We start from the raw sequence: 20,535 nt of genomic DNA on the forward strand, positions 1-20,535 counted from the left end.
GCAGTAAAAGAGATTTCCACTGTGCTCCTTGTTTAATTTCACTAGTCTAAGTTCTGTGAGTGGAATGTTGTCTTTGATGTACCAGTGTTGCCTTTGGTGTCCCACTCTCTTAACTCTCTCTAGTGAACAGCTGAAACTTGTAATGCTTGAATGTTCCAATAAGACATAATGCCAGCTTTCATTCATACCAACCTGACTTACTCTGTGTAAAAGACTTATACTAGAGTGTACAAAGAGAAATGTGATCTATAAAGTGTATAAGACAGTTTGGCACTAGTAAAGCATTACATCAAGTGTTATAATTCTGGGCAAAGCATCGAAGGTAATAGAACAGAAGTAAATAATCAAAGAGAAGGGTGAAAATGATGAGAGACTCAGACAAGTGAGGGGAGTCTTCAAGTGCATAAGAAAATTGCTGAAAGGAAGGGGAGATCTGATGTTCAAATCCAGCAGCTAGGGCAAGTAGACTTAACTGATAGAAAAAGAGATACTACCTGGAAATTAGGAATGAAGTTTATCTGATGCCAGTAACCCAGTTTTTCTGTTTCAATCTTAAAGTTGACTCATTTGGGTTAAGAGCACCATTTGTGAGAATGGTATTTTGATTCTCAGACTCTGGTAATAGATTTCCAAAAGCAACTATTCAAAATATATCTTTTTACATATATAATTATATGACAGCGATACTGTGAAACTAGTCATTTCGTGTGATGTGTTGCCAGTTCTTTTGAAATGATTGGGAATAGTAGGCAGGTGCAGCACACAAACTGCATCCTGGGCATCCTGTTCCTGTGCCGAACCTCTGTAGCCCACTAGGTGGCATTCGTTACTTTGCAATCAGTCCTAGGGTAACAAGTTTTCTCGTTTCCAGCTTGATTTCACAGAATCACAGAAAGATTAAGGTTGGAAAAGACCTCTAAGATCATCTAGTCCAACCATTAGCCCGTTCCCACCATGCCCACTATGTCCCTCCGTACCACATCTGCATTTCATCTGTAAAAACTAATCAGTAGCTCGTACATCAGTATAAATACTCTGATTTGCTAATGATGCATAGTTCTCTTCTCTTCTCTTTATACACAGTAGCATTTAAGTGGCAGAAGTCTCAAAAATTATATTTCTCCAGGTGTCAGACATTCAGGCAAGAACAGCACTGCTTATGTGGTCACCTCCATCCATTGATGTCGGAGAAGACACTGACAAGAGTAACATACCAGGGGTTTATACTTACGAAGTGATGATTTCAAATACCGGGAAAGATGGAAAATACAAAACTGTATATATGTAGGTGTTCATTTTCTTTATTTTGTTGCTGCTGCATTTAATTGTGTGGCTTAAAATCTCATTCAAACCTGCTTGTTGTTTGGAGATTTAAGTAATTAGCAGCTTGGTGCAACATCTCTTTTTGAAACAAGGTCTTTTGTCAGTTGAAATGGCTGTTTCATTACCAAAGTCTATATTAATAATTAGAATATGAAGACCGTTAGATGTTGAGCTTGTTTTAATATTGCTTAGCTGTATTGACATCAGCTACAGCAGAAATCTCAGCTTTTCAAGTAGTAAAGTACACAAATAGTGACAGATGCAAATTTTGCATGTGTTTATTTACTCCTGTACTTGTCTCTCCTCCCAGTAAGGGTATTCCTCCTTTCTGCTTGGCAAGAGACTGTTACTTTATGAAATAAAGTAGATTCTCACATAACACAACTCTAGCAGCATTGAAACAAGCTAAATTCTCAAGCTGTTTAATTTGTAATACAGTGGTTTTTAATTGTGGTTTTTTTTTTCCCTGCAATTTGAAGAAATTTAGCAGTAAAATTAATCATTAAAGATATAGAGCTATCTAATAATGACAAATCTTTGTATTTAGTGAGTTTATATTAGTCATCTTAGGAGCAGCTCATGAATCACAAGTTGAATATCCCTGCCTTTGAAACTAGATGAAAAGAGCTTTTCAAACCTGGGCTGATTCAGTAAAAGCAGAGTAATAGATGTTCCATAGGTGCCTTTTCTGCTTACTAGGCTCTAAAAAGTAGGTGTATGCAATCATATACAGTTTTAGGTAATCATGTTTGTAAGGCTGAAGAGTTATAAATATCCACGTTTCTACAGGTCCCAGTTCTTTTGTACTTTTTTTCTAATAACATACACATGCACACACTCCAGCATGTCAGCTGCTACAACTGAGTAAGGAAGAAGGTGATTCTTATTTAAAAACAAAAAAGGCAAAAACAAAACAAAACCAAAAAAAAAACAGAAACAAAGCAAGGGAAGCCTGTAAGATTGCAAGGTTGATGTGTCTTCATTTTAGCACACTTAGCAACAGAAACAATCTATTGACAAATATGTTCCTTACAAGGAGTGTTAGGTAGATGGGTTAGATATGTGCCTTTTTATAAATGCATGTGATTCTAAAATGATCTCTTTAACAAAATCATACTTCTTTTCAGTGGAGAAGAAAATAAAGTTACTGTAAGTGATCTCAGGCCAGCAACCGATTACCATGCAAAGTGAGTATCTTCCTTTTCTGGTAACTAAATTCAGTGGGAACATTTCAAAAGTTTCACTGTACATCATCTGTACATTTGATTGCAAAAGCCTTCAGAAATTGTCTTTATCTTGGTACCCCCCTTTGAGTCACAGTGGTAGTTGAAATCCTGCCATTTTTAAGTCAGCCTTTTTTGTTTCGTTCATCACATGAACAATTTTGGAAAACATTTTTTGCTACGTCAGCCAATATCTGTGCTTGTCACTTCATGCCAATGCAGTGATCTTTGTATTTCCTTTGAGCCGTGCACCAATGGTGCTTCTTTTATGCCATTTCCTCACAAGTACTAGAGGTGCCTTGCACGAGAATGTTCTTCCTACTGGCTGCTTCATGCCACTTTCTCCTTGTTCCAGCAGGCCAGTCTGGAAAATCCCAAGACTTTTGTGCTCAGAAGCCATTTAGAGGCAGCTGGTAGGAAGGAAAGGGTGCATAAGGATGTGAGTCAGAAATGTGCCTCTTTCCACGTGCAGTGGGGAGGAGAAGGATTTCAGTTATGGAGTACTCTCGTGATTCCCATTTGCTCAAAAGGGAGTGCTGAGTTCTGGGTCCTCAGTGTGAGAGACTGTGCACCTTTTAGTGCCTTTTCCAGGGTTTTGTCCATTACCAAACTGAAAGCCAAACAAGGCTTTCTGTTAATCCCACCCTTCTCGTTTATGGTGTGCCACTGTGTTCAGGATAAGGATGAGTGGTAAATTGACTAGACTCTTTCATATGCAAGTGTTTCTCTGTGATTTTGTTACTATTTTTATTAATGTTTAAGCGCTTTATCCAATTACATTTAAGTTGAAAATGTATGGAGCTTAGAGGTGATAGTCCAGGACATTTTTTCCCTGTGAATGTCCTTTTCTACCTGGTTGTGTTCAGATTCCAGATTTGATTTTATTTGTTTCTGGTCGTTAGAGGATTCACGTGATTAGATGACTTAGCCATCTAAGTTCTTCATGAAGTAGTAATTAGAATTCTGCCAGTCTGAACATTACCAAAAAGGAAGATGAGAAAGATTGAACTATGAAGATTATGGACAAATTTGGTATCTGCCACTGTTTTTAAAGACAAATAACTTTGTGTGCAATGTTAGTCACTGCTAGATGTTTTGGTCTCCATGCTTATGTATTCTGCAGTGTCACATTTCCCATGACTTGCTGTTTGTGCTTCATAAGCAGGTGACACAGGTCTCACATGTTACAGTGATCAGAGGAAAGGGTTTTTTTGTTTGTTTGTTGGCTTGGTTTTTTGTTTTTGCATTTCAAAGAAACAAATGAATTAGAAGAAAGTAATGTGTGGATTCACCCAAGGAAGAAACAAGGCATAGCTATGCAGCTGCTAGGAAAAGGAGGAGGGTGGGAGAAGACCAGGAAATAATCTTTTATTTCATTTTGGAGAAGGGCTGTGAGCAAAGCAAACCATTCCTCTTTGAGGCAGAGGCAACAATTCATTCTTCAGAAATACAAGAAGAGCTTGTGCAGAGCCTTCCTAAAGGAAAGGACGGAGTGAAACAACTCAGTAAGCTCTACTAAATGCAAAAGATAGTCTGAAAGTACCTTAACAGCTTCATTGTGCCTATCTCACAAAAGCACTTGCAGAATAATTATCTGTATTATCAGTTCAAACAGCAGATAACAAGCCTGCAAGATGTTACCATCATTTCCTTATCAAAGTACAGCAAACAGTGAGCATATTTCAAATATAATTGTGAAGATCCAAAGTAAAGGAGTCTTCTTTTACATTACTTCTGTCAACCAAGATGTTTACACCAGTTAAATTACATATATATATAAAAGAAATCTATTACGTAAGGAGATAGAAGGCAGTGACGTAATTCTGAATACTCAGTTTTCTTTGGAAATTTTATACACAGATTTTGAAGTAAAACATTTCTGACTCTTTTTCACACTTAGAGTCCAAGTGGAATGCAATTGTGTAAAGGGGAGTCCTTCAGAAGCAGAGAGTTTTACCACAATGAGTTGTGAACCTGACGCTCCAAATCTGCCCAGGATAACTAATCGGACCAAAAATTCTCTTACTTTGCAGTGGAAGGTAAGAACTGCTGAAGACCTTTAAAGCAGGCACTTACAACTCTTCATCAGTTTCAGATTTGTGAATAAAATGCCAGTTTATTGAAACAGAATTTTTTTGCCAGTCATAACTACTTTCAACCACTGTTCTGGGTCTTAGGTATGTATATCAGATTAAATGCAGACTTCATTAAAAAGAAAAAACTTCCCAGAAAAGCCAGGAGCCTTTGTAATTAAAGTTAATGAGTTTGAACAAGAGACACTGGTTTGTGTTCTGGTCTCCTCCTTTATTGAAGAACCAATTTCTCCCTCTATTACTAAAAATAGACTTATTTGTGCAAATCAAATGGAGTGTCTTGGAAAGACTGAGATTTGAACAGACCTACAGTCTAGCTGCTTAGAAAAGTTCTGTGTGTTTTACACTGCTGACAGAATACTTTATCAAAGACTAAATGAAGAAAAAGAAAGAAAAAAAAAAGCATGTTCTGCATGGAAACAGAACAAGGACCGTCTTGGCAAGTGAAACAGTCATATAAAGGAAACATCATTTTGCCCCCCACTGGTGGTGTCATGAACTGGTACACACACGCGTCTTTCCTAATGTGATATTGTGTCCAATTACAGCTCAAGTTTCTGTTTTTTCTTGTTGCAGGCATCTTGTGATAATGGTTCTAAAATCCACAGTTACCTTTTAGAATGGGATGAAGTAAGCAATTTATTCTAATTTTCTTTTTGTGGTTTTCAAAAGTAGCTGTATGTGACTGTGCACATCAGGTTGTGTCACAACGATGGCTTATGTAGGCACATGAGAAGTCCTGCAGCAAGCATGAAATCCTGGTTACTGCCCAATTTTCTTCTTAGGATATGTAAAATGTCAGATATTTCTTAGTCACATGATTCTGCCACTTTTATGGTGGTTTTTTAGCCAATACTTCTCTCAAGAGTAGACAATAAATGATCACTTTACTATAACAGCCTTTCATTGGTATAAAAGGGCTGGGTCAGCTCTGTCCCCATGAACATCTGCAGCTCCTACCCAGAAGCTTTCCCAAGAGGGAGATTGCTGAGCTGTATTGTACTGCTTTCTCCTTCCAGCCCCTTGGAGCTGGGAAATGGAACACAATTTTAAAAGCCTCTAATTTCATACATATGCAAAAGTTTTATATAAAGTCTCACTGTGTGAGGGATTTTTTAGTCATCTACACTACAAAAAATGAGTTTACTTCACTTATGTGTGTTGCTTTAATTGATGGACACATATTTAATAGGGTGAATAATGTGATTAATTTATTTCTTTTTAGGGAAAAGGAAATGGAGAGTTTTGCCAGTGTTATTATGGCCAACAGAAGCAGTATAGGATTACTAAACTATCACCAGCAATGGGGTACACCTTTAGACTAGCAGCCAAAAATGACATGGGGATGAGGTAAATATTACTGTTGTATACATAAATACAGAATGCATTTGCATGCATATGTGTGCTTGCTTTGGAGAAAACATGATGGCATTTAAAGAAACAAGAGTTCTGTCCTACTAGGATTTTCGTAGTTAATTTACCATATGTGATTGGATTATTCAGTTTGCAGCTTACACATGTACTGTGAATCCCTTGACCTTGCTTGAGCAAGGGAGGTTGGACAAGGTGACCTCTGGAAATCCTTTCTAACTTCAGCTATTTGGTGATTCCTGGCATCATCTGTTTTGTTCAGGCATTATGGCTGTGTTATTACTGCCATAACATTTGTACATACTTGGCATCTAAGTGCTACAGATCTCAGCCCCCTTTATAAGCAGCTATAGTTCAGCTACTCCTACCACTCACCCTAATTTCTCAAACTGCCTTCTATAACCTTCATACACTACCTTTGTACACAAAGTGGTAGCACAAGTGTGGCACACACAGCCCAGCTGCTATCACATGGAATCAGCTCAGGCTATGCTAGCTTTTAGTTTTAGTGTTTGTAGACTCACACTGACCTCCTCAGAAGGTTGCTACCTTGAATTTGCTCCTTAATGCTCTGATTTGCAGTAGAACTTTTCTCTAAGCACTGCTTTGCACTGACTCACAGATTCAATGAAATTGTGACTGTTGTGACTGATGTAATGCACACTTCTACTGAAATGTTGGTGGCTGTCATAAAAGATGAGTTACCCTGCCAGAGGGCCAGAATTGAATGGCTTTAGTGCTGCAGTTTGTACTGAAGATGTGTGAGCAGAGATACCTTTTACTATTCCCTCTGGTGCTCAGACCTAAGGCATTTCTTGAAGCTGGTCTAACAGTTTGCCAGGGTTTGATCAGCCCTCCTTAAATTTAGCACTGTAGTAAAAACAGTATAAAGAGATGTCAGGAATTCTGCTGGAGCAGAGAGTGAGGCCATCGGAACCCGTGCTGCATCTTGTAGGCCTGTCTGTAGGATGCTGTGCTTTGCCCTATCCCATTGCCTGTGTATGTCCTTTTACCTAAGTCAGTTAGTCACAGTTACTGTGGGAAATGGGCAGAATATAATGTTACCATAGTGCTGAATTCTTTTGAGCTTCCAGAGCTTATTATAAACGCTTAGGATATGTGGTTATTATTTTTTATTTCTACTTCTCACAAGTTGCAGAGCACCAAACTTTGTTTTTAATTTCTGAATGAATGACATCTGATTACAGCAGGGAATGTAAGTAAGAACTCAAAAATGCAAAGCAAAAGTAATATGTTGTCAGGTTATGCTTACACTGCTGGATGCATTAGCTCTTAGTAATGCTTTTTTTGGTCCTCTGGTGAAGTGATAAGGCTGGCTAATGCTGTCAGGACCAGTGCTCATTATCCCTAGAGAAGGCTGCCTGTGTCTACACCGTGTCCTAGCACTTGGACCTTTAGATCCTATGAGATATAAAATCAAGGCTTCTGTAGCTGTGAGTGTACAGTTGCCTTTTTTTTTTTTTAATCAGTGTTTGCAATATTTTTAGCATTGTGCTACAGCTGACCAGAGTGGTGTTTTTGTAACACGGATTGCGTGTTGTGAATCCTTCGGTTGGCACAAGGGAGCGCTGGAGGGAGCAGTGCCTGCTTGGACAGCATCAAAGCACAGTTTAAAACCAGGGAGCCAGACCCAAGGGTGTAATTCATGCTGGATAGAAGAAATCTTTTGCAGGCTGAATACGTGGAAGTTACAGCTGCCTCAGGAGGTCTCAGATGCTGGGAGGCTTTGGAGAGTACCCAGAGAATGTGTTGCGTTCAGCATCTGTTCACGTCTTTGCTTAGGCTCCTGCGTTGGGCCACTGGCAATGGACTGTATAATGGGCTAAATTGACCTTCAGAGTGCTCCAACAGAGTCTTTCTTATGTTACTGCCTTCTGGAAAATGTTTCTGGAATGAAGTGTTCTCTTGAGTTGCTCATGGACTTGTCTTGATGAGATTTAAGTGCAGCTGTTCAAAAGAGAAGACAGGGAGTGAGATGACAGTTAAGCAAGGTCTGGTGCTCGAGTTCTCTTCCTGTTTCCCAGTTCCTTCTGATTGTAAAGGTATCCTCTAGGAGAACCCACACACATTAAATAAACACTACTGCTGTGTGATTCCAATGGATGTCAGAGTGCTTCAGAGATAAGGCTTTTTAAGGTGATTCAGATTTTTTCTTTCCTTTCATCTACTTGTGAAGTGCTTCAGTAGTTGTTTGTGAGTAGAAACAGGCTTAGCATCTGTCTAGCCTCTCTTCATTCTTTCTTAGCCCAACTATGTAGTGCTGGAACTTTTTTCTCCATGGGTGGATGGTAAGTATCACATCATTTTCATTTCAGAGAATTAATTCCTCATAATTTTTGGCAAGGAAAAAAAGAAAATACTATTCCTCCTGCCTTAAAGCTTTCTCTTCCTTTGCACTTTTCCATTTCCTGCTTCACAGTGTGTTTCACAATCTACATGCCCACACAGACTTTGTGTCTGTTTTGGATGCTGTCAGCATATTTGATAAGGCATTGTCTATGAGATATTTTTTTAAATGCCTGAAAGAATCCAGAGCAGACCAAAGTTTACAACCTGTGTGATATTATAACATAGTTTCAGTAAAAGAGAAACTAACATCAAGGTGCCTTTGTATTCTGACTTCTAGGAATGTCAGATTTGGACACACAAGGTCTTTAACTGGTTCTGTTATTCAAGCCACACAATGAGTTCAGTTTTCAGGGTTTCTTAATGCTCACTTCAGTGGTGTGTAGCTTTTAGATTAAAGTTATATATTTGACATTTGTTTCATACAGTCTACAAAAAAATTAGACAAGCTCTCAAGCCTACAAGTGTTTCTTCAGATGTGATGTAGAAGCAGCAAATTTCTGAATGAACTCCAGCTGAGAACAATTTGTTTTGTCACCTGTTTGTGTGATACACCCATGTACTGACTTCTGCATGCCTCCATTTCACCCTAGCTCTCTTTCTGTGACTTACCAAAGAGTCATCAGCTGAGGTTAAAAGCTGTGTTCAGAGACTGTCTGGAGTACATCCTACTTTCATGTTGCCAACTGTTAAAGCAACTGAACATTGAATAACAATACTGTTATTTTCTGAATCACTATAGAGACTGGTGCTTCAGAATATACTTGAAGCACATAACTTGCATTGGTTGCTGCCTGGGAAGCAAAGAGTAATTTGAGGCCTTCCCATATATGTTTTTATATTTTCATGTTTTTATTTTGAATTGACTTTAGCACACTGTTTTGCATAGAGCTCTACTGTTTTAGAGAGATGACAATAGTAAAAGCAGAACATTTTGCTTAGCAAAACATTGTAATTATGTCACATGCAGGAATCTTTCAATTATGAGTATGTTAACCTTGTTCAAATTGTTTATAACCAATAGATTTCTTGGGCAAGTTGAGTCATCTGCATGTACCAATTTCTGGTTGTGCACATATCCAAAAAACTGTCATAGCTGTGTTTAGTAAGAATGATGTTTTTCTAGGTATCAGTTATTGTGTCTGGTTAGTTTTACATGCTGTCTGTTTTATTATACACAGTGGTTTTAGTGAAGAAGTCCTGTATCATACCTCAGGCACTGCCCCAACTACACCAGCAAGTCCTTTGCTGATTAATGCTGGAGTTACTTGGTTATCCCTACAGTGGACAAAACCCTCAGGAACACCGTCAGATGAAGGAATTTCATATATACTAGAGATGGAGGACGAGAACTCAGTAAGTTCAAAGTATTTTCTCTCAATTTAAGAAAGAGATTATAGTGTGTGTTTGATACATCATTGTATTGAAGTGCAACAGTGATTATTTTTGCTAGAATATTCTACAGGGAACTGTGCTTTCTGAAATGAAACTAAAGAGTTGTCACTGCAGCGACCACCTTACGTAGCTTTCTCCTTTCCATTGCAGCAGTAATTGTCATCATATTAAATCCCCATCCTGCAGAATAATGGACTACTTTTAACTTTGTAATTTTGCTCGTGAAAGTTCAGCTCTGTACGAATGGGTCAAAGTAATTGCATGATGAAGTGCAGTCCCTTTAGACGTTATTTCAGCATAAGCACCTTTGTTCTACCGCTGGAAAATGTTAGGTGTAATTTCTCCTGACACTCTGCACTTTTCTTTGTTTTTCTTTTCTCCTCTTCAGAATTGGAGTATGATTAATTCATTTCCTCCCTCACCCCACCCTTATTTTTATACTTGGCTTTCATATACAGCACATACACGTGGTAGAAATAAAATATCTTGTGTTTACACAATGATGTTACACTTAATTGCTTTGTCAGAGGAACATAAAACAATTACACTCTGGTTGACAGACATAATGTTTCAAGTAATCCCCTTTGATTCTGCAGGGATATGGTTTCAAGCCAAAATACGATGGCGACGATCTTACCTACACAGTGAAGAATTTGAGGCGTAGTACGAAATACAAGTTTAGGGTAAGATTTTTCACATATGTGGGTTTTGGATGGCTTCCTCTGGCTGTTTGGGTCTCTTGGAACTCGAGGTTTGACTTGTTGACTTAAGGGAAACTAAATTTGAAGGGAAACCAGTCTCTCTCCTAAAACTATCATCTCATTGCTTTATTGGTCATTTCTGTAGAAGTTTATGAACCTCTGAAAGGGCATAGCACCATTGCAGGCATCTTGAAATGTGTCATTCTTGCTCATTACTCCACGTTTGTAACAGCTGTGGAGCTTTTTGGTTGCTTTTTGGCTTCTCTGTCACACAGGTACTACTACTTAGTTCTTTGGTAGATAGTAAACATCTCAAACTCTTAGGATAAGGAGCAAGTTTGATTTTATTTTTTTTAATGTATCAGTGCTATGCAGTGATTGAACCCAAGTGAGTAAATCACTCATATTACACAGAATCACAGAATCACAGAATTGTAGGGGCTGGAAGGGACCTCCAGAGATCATCGAGTCCAACCCCCTGCCAAAGCAGGTTCCCTACACCAGGTCACACAGGTAGGCATCCAGGCAGGTCTTGAACATCTCCAGAGAAGGAGACTCCACCATCTCCCTGGGCGGCCTGTTCCAGTGCTCCGTCACCTCACTGTAAAGAAGTTCTTGTGCACATTTGTGCAGAACTTCCTATGCTGCAGTTTCCAGCCATTTCCCCTTGTCCTGTCTCCACTCACCACTGAAAAGAGTCCGGCCTCGCCATTCTGCCCCCCACACCTTAGATATTTATAGACCTGCATCAGGTCCCCTCTCAGTCTTCTTTTCTCAAGGCTGAACAGACCCAGTTCACTCAGCCTTTCTTCATAGGAGAGATGCTCCAGGCCCCTCACCACTTTGTGGCCCTAATATTACTGTGATGCTGAGTCCATACCTACGTTTTGAAGGTCTTGACTTACTAGCTCGGGATCGATCAAGTCACGCTTGAACAGTTGCATGGCTTTTGGAGCAAAGCTAATGTGTGTCCCATAGTATGGAGCAGAATCAGAATGGTCTCCAGTCTATTAAGGAAAAAAAATGTCCATAGTTGTTTTCTTGCATACACCTAAATGACTATTTCATAAGCAAGAAGTGGAGCTGCTTAAGAACAGCATCTTTTAGCAATGTGAGAGGGAGAAGTCCGGCACTTGCTGTGTTTGTTTTGAGTCTAAAACTTTAAGTACTCCTTTTGAAATTACAGCAAGTATTTTACAGTTCTGAATATTACTACTTCATAGAATCATAGAATGGCCTGGGTTGGAAAGGACCACAAAGATCATTTCATTTCAACCCCACTGCTCTGTGCAGGGTTGCCAAGCACTAGGCAAGGCTCCCAGAGCAACATCCAGCCTGGCCTTGAATGCCTTCAGACTTTTTCAGAAGTGGAAAAGATTGCAGTAGGCATTCATCTTATAGTACATACCTGTAATTTAATGCTTATGTGACTTAAATTTTACAGTATATTTTTAAGATGGTGCCACTGTTCAGGTTGTACATGTATTTAAACTGAAAAGCATTATGGTTTTCCTTTGAAAGTAGCCCTGTAAGTTAATGGCATACATTATTAGTAAGTACGTGGTTAACTTCAGCATCCCAAGTTTGTCATTAAAATAAAGAACCAACATTTATACTACGGTTTTCATAACAGAACTGCTACCAGAAGTCTGCTCACTTTCACAGGGCATAAAGGAGAAACAAATTGTGCGCTAATCAGGTCTTTAATTTTTATTATACAGGAGAAAGACTTAATTAGTAGTAATATTCCTTAAGGCTTTTGAAAGAAACTTTGTAACCATTGGAAACCTTATTACGATATGTAAATACCAGCTGTCTTTGTAACTTCATTTGTAAGGCAGTAAAACAAACATGATTGTTAATCTTGTAAACTCTATGAGGAGAATGTCTAAGAAGCAGGTTAGCTCACATTTCCTCTTCTCAAGCTGTAGTGACATCACTCCTATCATTTGGATTCTATTTAATTGTTAAATAAACATAAAAGCAAAAAATGTATATATATATATTTAGGTTGCTTAGATTTTTGCTAGGAACAAATTGGAATACATGATAAATTAACTGCACAACTAGGAAGTAAAGAATAGCATACATACATACATACATAGCATACAATACAATTCTGTGATTCTGTGATTCTGTGATAGCAGCAGTTTGTTTTCTTAGAATCACAGACCAGTCCAGGTTGGATGAGACCTTTGGTGATCATCTGGCAACAATTTGTCTAGAGAACAGGACTTTCAGTCAAGCTTTATAACCCTGTTCTATCTCTGTTGACCTGGGACTTCAGTATTTCCAGCAAGGGAGATTTTTCTTCTTTGCTGAGCAGCCTGCACTCCTGGTGATTAATTTCTTTTTTTATATCCAGACAGAATTTTCTTTGACACGTTTGTGCCCATGCTCTTTTGTCCTGTCATCACATATCCTTGCCAAAAGAGTGTTTTCCTATTTTCTTTAACTGCTTCTTGTGTTTTGGAAGGCAGTGATTAGATCCCCCTCACTGAAACATTTACTAGGCAGAGTAAGCTCAGGCTCCTCAGTTTTTCCTCCTATTCTCCAGTTCTGTAATCATCATGCTGGCTCTATTCTGCACTCTCCAGTTTCTCAGTGTCTCTTGAACTGGGAGTACCAAAACTGGGAATAATGTTCTAGATTTGGCCTAAATGATGCTGGACAAAGTGGCAAAATCACATCCCTTGCTCTGCTAGTGAAAGGCTTGCTGAGGCAGGCCGTGAAACAGTCTACCTTCACTGCTGCCAGGGTGCACTGCTGCGTTGCTCTGAACAGGATCCCATGGTCCTGCAGAACTGTACTGAAAAAGGGAGTAGCTCTTAGACCTGACTAATTTCTGAGTCTCTTAGTTCTAAAAAAACAAGCTTTCAAATCCTTCACTTGAATTAAAGCAGTTTGAGCACCTGCAGGTTCCATTAGCACCACTGAGAGCTGCCTATCTGAACTACCTTTTACAGTCAGGCTGGTTTAATGCCTTGAGTAGAAACCTAAATTTATACACCAGCATTTGAAATTTGGAGGATATGGCAGGTTATTACTTTTTTTTGTTTGTTTGGTTTGTTTGTTCAACTTCACCATTACTAGTTTTTGGTAGGTTGGTTTTTTTGTTTGTTTGGTTGGTTGTTTGCTTTTAAGGATTCTTTTTCTTTCTAGCAGTTCACAGGCATTTTTAATTTCAGCACAGTGGTTGACTAACTGCAGGACTAATGAAAAATCATGAAATGAAGGTACATAATAGATTCATTCCTCCTGATGGCATATCATCTAGCTGTCTACGCATACATATAAGTTAATTTGTTCTTGCCATTAACACTGAAGAGCATACTGGTATATTTGTTCTGTGGTTATAATAATTTTTGTATATTTACAGGTCATTGCCTATAATTCAGAAGGGAAAAGCAGTCCAAGTGAGACAGTAGACTATACTACTTGCCCAGACAAACCTGGAGCACCTTCAAAACCCTCAGTGAAGGGAAAAATCCACGCACAAAGTTTTAAAATAATCTGGGGTAAGAATGTTGTCCGGCTCTGTTTATAGTTTGTTCTCTTTATTTTGTGAATGTTCACACACAGAAGGCCAGATTTCACTTCAGTAACATTTCAGTCAACTGTAAAGAGCTTCAGTCAACTAAGAGGAAAATACAGGTAAAAAATACCTGTGGTGGCAGAGTAATAGTGTGATTATTGGAAGAGTAATGGATCAGCGTACTAAGAAGTTAATGTTGCTCTGGTTTAATAAGTAGATGCTATGAAATTGTCAGGTTTTTTAATCAAAAAAAGGGCCCAGGCTTAACTTCTGTCTGTAAAATGCTTGATTTTTTTTTTTTTATTTTCATTAGGGATCTTGAGAGACTTTCCTTAGGGTGAGTTTTGTCACCTCTATGCAATGAAATGGGAAAAGGTGAAGCAGTGCTGTGATATTTTACTGTAACAGAAAACCAAGTGATCGAAGGTCTTAGTTATTGCAATTTCATTTCTTACCTTGTAGAACGTTTGAAGTTGTTAGAAATAGAAATACCTAATTTGTAAAAGTAAAATCGTATTGTATTAGGAATATCTAATTAGTAAAAAGAAAACTGTCTAAAAATATCTATTTTTTAATGGTTCTATAGTACTCTTTTTTTTTTTCCATGAGTGATAATTAATATGAATGCTTCATTTTTCATTTGGAGTAAATTAACTGCTGTCTTTCAACCAAAGAAGTGTTATGTGCCATATAATAAATCTTATTTTGTTTAGCAAGTAAGATGTGATATGTAATGCTTGCCTCAGAGCCAACATCCTTTCATCCATCATATACATAATGTAATGTTATAGCAGCAGTGCCCTTCTGTATTGAAGCTGCCTCTATATTTGGCAAAAATGTTGCTTTCCACAGCATTTTAATTTTACTGTTCCCTATGTCAGCTCTGAGAAAGAGTAGTAGGATTATGCCAAAGATAATTCTGTAGTTTCCTATGTTTTTCTTGCATATTGTCCTAAGGAGGATAGTGAACTTGATTTCTGTTGCTATATTAAAAGTTCAGGTGTTCAGCACAGAACTCCTGACTTCTGTTCTCTCTCAGAATATTTAGGTTTTTTGCATGTTTTCCTTCAAACATTTTGATATATTCTGACTTGTAAATATGAATCTTTTTCCAATCTGCAGTCCATATTACAGTGCCATTAGGATCAATGACCCTGAAACCGTAATCGGGCAGCCTTCCGCAGGACTTCAGCCTAAATGAAATGTTTGCTGTGGCATCTCCCAGCTGCCTAATTCACTCATCACACATCATCTGTGGATGACAGGATGACAGCGGGGTTATGGTTTGGCAGCTTAGGGTAGTGGAGGAGTTGAATGATTTGCAGCTGTCTGAACTAGGATGCAGGATGCTGTGGCCAACTGGGTGAAAAAAGCATTCATTTCCTGTTGGGTGACCGTTTTGCCTTTTTCAAATTTTCCCCAAGAGCTACAAAACAATTTGAGTTCACCTGCTTGGTTGGAATGTTGCTTTTTTCACAGATCCGCCAAAAGACACTGGAGGAGCAGCAATAAATACATACGTTGTGGAAATCTCTGAGGGCTCTAATGGTAAGAACTAGGAGTCATGCGTTGGCATTCAGCTGTGATCTTTTTTGTATGCACACCTTTAGTTGTAAATTGTGGGAAGGGTAAAATATGTAATGTGATAGCAGATATTGTTGCAAGAGTCTGGAATTTTAAAAACAAGGATGTTGATACTTGTTCACAGGAAGTTTTCTTTCTCTGGATTAGAAAGAAAAACTGAGTCAAAAGTGCTGCTCTGTTTAACCTATCAAATGAGCGTGTTCTGTTTTGGAAATCAAATGATGTATTTCAGATGTTTAAAGGGCAAGAAAGGGCCACTTAGCCTTGCTGGATGCGTGATTGAATCACCGGTGTTCCATTCACTGCCGCTACACCGATGGAACACTGATGTAGCTGGAAAAAGTTTTTAGAATCAGAATTGCAGAACTGTTTGAGTTTGAAGAGGCCCTTAGGGGCCATCTGGACCAGCTTTCCCACAATCCATCAACAGCGACACGTGCAGCGCAATCAGGTGCTCAGAGCCCCATTCAGCCTGACCTTGGGTGGGCATCCACCTCCGCTCTGGGCATCCTGTGCCAGTGCTTCACTACCCTTATTGTAATTTTTTTTCATAGAATCATGGAATCACCAAGGTTGGAAAAGTCTTCCAAGATCATCCAGTCCAACCACCCACCCATCACCAACATTTCTCACTAAACCATGTCCCTCAGTACAACGTCTAAATGTTCCTTGAACACCTCCAGGGACAGTGACTTCACCACCTCTCTGGGCAGCCCATTCCAGCACCTGACCACTCCTTCAGAGAAGAAGTTTTTCTACTGTTTGCTTTTATGTTCCGTCATGCACGTTTCTTAATTGGGCATAAAAGTACCCAACTAAATTATTTGAAAATCTAAACCTTTTATTGTATTCAGCAACATTTCCTTACTGTGTTGCATGTCCACATTCAGTCACTTGTGGAACAGTTTGCCTAAGCCTTTCATGCAGATGCAGTGAGCTGTGCATTACATTTCATTCATGGCCCTCTGTGATGGGGTGAATTGTTGTAGGTTTAATTTAAAGGCTCCAGGTTAGCAGAGTAATGTTTCAGAGAGAGACAGGAAGAATGCCAAAGAGGTTCTCATTTAAGAATCTGTCTGAAGAGAAAAGAATGAAATCAAGTGTTCCAGATGATGCTGAGCCATTCAGAAACACAGAAACGAGCTTTATCAATTTTAAGCTGTAGTGACAATATGCAAAGTGGATATACGTGATGTAATTAAAAGATCTTTTCCATGGAAAGTGTTGCTTTTCTATTTTTATTGGTTATGATGTTTAGATATGGTTGCTGACCCAGTAATAATTAACTTTTTTAAAGTAAATGCTCTCTTATTTTTAATGTAAATAGCAAATAAGGAAGATGTTTGACTTTGCAGCTCTACACAAGTTTGTATAGGAAACTGAAACAATTAGACCTTTTCCCAGGGCATGCAAAGCAAGCCTTTAATACTACTTTTTTCATAAACACATAAGCAGACGTTCATTTGGTGAGTCTAGGATACTGAAGTGTGGTAAATTACACCTTGGTTCATTGCACACTTATTCTTTACCTTTCAGGAAACAAGTGGGACACAATATACAGTGGAGCTGCAAGGGAGCACTTGTGTGATCGATTAAATCCTGGTTGTTCCTATCGCTTACGTGTGTATTGCGTTGGGGAAGGAGGGCAGAGCATGGTAATACTAGCTGATGTGTTTTTTAATACAAATCTTTGAGAAAACGTAATCCAACAGTTCATAAATACTGTCAGAGGAATAATTGTACAGAAATGCCTAACAAAATCACTGTCAGGATCTCCAAGAAATCCCAGTACTGGTGCAGAGTGGTTCAAGTTTCTGCCTACTTCTTTAAGAAATGCATACAGATATTCTCTTCTGATGGTGTATTTTGCTTTATGTGAGTTTACTTGTTTACAGAAAAAATACTGTCTTTCCCTGTGCAACATTAGTAAATTGAAAATGACTTTTCCCAAGTCCTAACCCAAGGCATCAGACTAAATTTAATGCTTTCCGTGTGATCAGTGTAAGTACTCTGAGCAGCTGAGTTAGGCTATAGGAAATTCTTCCATATAGAAGTCTCCTGCAAAGACAGTCCTGCCCACAGCCACCTTGTCTTGAGAGTAAATTGAGATTTCTTCAGTGCTGATGCAGCTGTGGTGCTTTTGTTCCTGCCATACAGGGGAAGGAGAAAAGCAGTGTATTTTCCAGTCACCTACCCACAAGGTACCTATGGAGACTTTCCATGGAGATTTTCAATCTGCCAACCTCCTTCCTTCTTTGAATAAATACATTTTAGAATAAATACCCAAGAACCTCCGAGATGGAGGTAGCTTTCAGAAAGTTGCAGTACTTTTTGGAAGTGTCAGAAATAGACAGAAAAACAGTAAACAAAGATGTAATGAAAACTTTTCTGTGAAACATTCTACTTTTTATCTAGCATCTGTTGCTCAGTGAAATAATACATTTCAAAGAAACTGAAAAGCAGCAGATTTTTCTAATGCGCTCCTACTGGAACATACGTAAAGAGCAGCTGTGAAAAAGACTCTAAGTTGCATCTCTGTTGTGAACTAAAAGGCTTATCACCTTCAGTCCAGAAATAGGCATATTTGTTCTGTATCACACTGAAGCTAATAACCCCTCACCACAGCTGACTCATTCCTTTCTGCATCCAGAATAGACAGTGCCATCTGTTGCATGTTGCTATGTACTTTCTGGCACACTTCAAATACTTACACAGTAAGTATTACTAAGTAGTGAAAAAGTTGAAATCTCAATTTCTTAATCAGTTCTGTTTGACATTTCTGCCCACTTGGCTTTCTAAGTACTCTTGCACAGAAAGAAGTGTACAGCTCTTGGAGTGAGGTTTTAGAAACTGTTAAACTGCAGTTTAATGGAAAAGAGAATGGCTTGACATATCAATTCATAGTTCAGGGTCCTATACTAGCTTTGTAATGAGACTTCTTCATTATTATTACTGTAGCCCCTTGTATAACAGTGACTCAAAGGCAAAAGGTAACTTTGTATATTGTGTAATCGCTGTAGCAGGTTTTAAATAAGTATTACAATTCATACATACGAAGTATTAGTATTAATACCTAAGTATTTTCTTGTATTTGAGGATATGGTTCAAGAAATGGAAGAACTCAAGTATGTGCTTTTACTTGTAACATAACTGATGGTGCTTGTTTTGGTGCAGGTGTCTTCATTAATCTCTCCTCTTCCTAGGCATCTGATTCTTTACTGGTGCAGACACCAGCAGTGGTTCCTGGTCCATGCCAACCTCCTCGGCTGCAGGGTAGACCAAGAGCAAGAGAAATTCAGCTGCGCTGGGGTAATTCTATTACAACCGTTCCTGAGGGTACTGAGGGATCAAAATATGTTGTGTGTTAAAATTAAGTAAGGTTTGCTTTCTTATTTTCAGGACCACCTCTGGTAGATGGCGGCTCACCCATTAGCTGCTATGGTCTGGAAATGTTTCAGACAGAAACTGATGAACACAGAGAGGTTTACCAAGGCTCTGATGTTGAATGCACGGTAGGCAGCCTTCTTCCAGGGAGGATGTACAACTTCAGACTGCGAGCAGCTAACAAGGCTGGGGTAAGGAGGCAATCTGAAATGAAATTGATTCAGGAGAGTACAATTGCTATTAAGCATCTTCTCTTTTGTAGGAATCAGTTTTAAAGTCGCTTCAAAATGAGGATTTCTTAATGTAGATTCGTTTGGTACACAGAGCTTATTGCTGTGTGGGAACAGTTAAACATCAGTTTAGAACAAAGGGATTTTTAAAGGAAGGGAAAAAAGCTAAATTATGTCTTAAACCTGAATCATAGCATTGGGAAAAGGTTAGGAAGTGCTAAGTATTTCATCAAAGCATTTTTGTGACTTGAATATTCTTATGTGAAGTAAGGTAGTGAACTGTTTTCTGTATTCAGCTCTGTAAGCTGATTGTCCTTTATTACTGTATGTTGCTGTTCTAGAACATGATAATAAGCATATTCTGGGTTTTTTAATATTTAGCTTAACTTCTGAGTCATGTTTTATCAGATGCAAGGCTATTTTTTTGTTGTTGAGTTATTAAATGTGTTTAAATCAATTGTTGCTGTAGTACAAGCATTATCTGCTTATGTATCCAAAGTCCTTATTTAAAGACCGAGGCAGGGCTGCTTGCATTTGTTTGATAGCATTTGCTTCATAAAAACTATCATCACCAGTTGACGCTGTTTGTGGAAAGGTCTGCAGCTTAAAGCTTTAATGCACTGACCTTAATTTTAAATCCCCTAAAGAGCAGTTTATAGATGGAGCATTTTTGGAATCCTTTTTCTTTCTTGTAGTTACATACAAATAGGCAGTTACAAATTGTGTTCTGTTATGGTCTAGCAAACACATAGCTTCAAAAGAGGAAAGTGCTTTCAAATCCTTCTGCTTGAGAGTTTGAAGTGCTGAACTTATTTGCTGTAGAGACAAGTCTTGCAGCTATTTTGGAGAATAGTCAGATACCGAAATAAATCCTCAGTCCACAGTCCACAAAGATTTATTTTGCAAGTGAACAGTACAAACTTTCAGGCTGCTCTTACACAGTTGTGCTGTGACAAACTGTTTAGAAAGCAGTAATTTTGTATTAATCAGTTAGTTATATCAATTCCCTTTTCAATAGTTTGGACCTTACTCGGAAAAATGTGAAATTACTACAGCACCTGGACCACCAGATCAGTGCAGGCCCCCCCAGGTGACGTGCAGATCTGCCGCGTGTGCCCAGGTGTCCTGGGAGGTAAGAATGCAATGCTGTATATGTGAATGTCTTCTGCATTTTTAGGTTCAACCTTAAAAGCTTTAGACTTTAATCATATTTTTAAACGTACTTACTTGGATACACAGAGCTTGGTAGGTAAAAGCTCAGAAGTAATCCATCATACCATGGTATGACAGCTGTAAGTTAGAACCCCACAGATACCTGAGGTCTTACTT

At 38.6% G+C, this 20,535-nt stretch overlaps 1 protein-coding gene across 6 annotated transcripts in view; it reads left to right on the forward strand.

The window, feature by feature from the left end:
- The window catches only part of FNDC3A (fibronectin type III domain containing 3A), a 113,611-nt gene that overhangs the window by 77,636 nt on the left and 15,440 nt on the right, over window positions 1-20,535 (forward strand). For all 6 annotated transcript variants that reach the window (XM_042838894.1, XM_042838893.1, XM_042838898.1 and 3 more), the window contains 13 exons: window positions 1,127-1,284; window positions 2,451-2,510; window positions 4,447-4,585; window positions 5,216-5,269; window positions 5,865-5,989; window positions 9,559-9,733; window positions 10,369-10,455; window positions 13,853-13,991; window positions 15,488-15,556; window positions 17,129-17,247; window positions 18,796-18,901; window positions 18,992-19,167; window positions 20,225-20,338. In XM_042838894.1, coding sequence (XP_042694828.1) covers window positions 1,127-1,284; window positions 2,451-2,510; window positions 4,447-4,585; window positions 5,216-5,269; window positions 5,865-5,989; window positions 9,559-9,733; window positions 10,369-10,455; window positions 13,853-13,991; window positions 15,488-15,556; window positions 17,129-17,247; window positions 18,796-18,901; window positions 18,992-19,167; window positions 20,225-20,338 — 1,521 coding nt within the window. The remainder of the gene's footprint in view (window positions 1-1,126; window positions 1,285-2,450; window positions 2,511-4,446; window positions 4,586-5,215; window positions 5,270-5,864; window positions 5,990-9,558; window positions 9,734-10,368; window positions 10,456-13,852; window positions 13,992-15,487; window positions 15,557-17,128; window positions 17,248-18,795; window positions 18,902-18,991; window positions 19,168-20,224; window positions 20,339-20,535) is intronic.

Source organism: Centrocercus urophasianus, unplaced genomic scaffold (genome assembly GCF_019232065.1).
Source record: "Centrocercus urophasianus isolate 14NV4802_14NV808 unplaced genomic scaffold, USGS_Curo_1.0 seq_9, whole genome shotgun sequence".
Classification (NCBI taxonomy): Eukaryota; Metazoa; Chordata; class Aves; order Galliformes; family Phasianidae; genus Centrocercus; species Centrocercus urophasianus.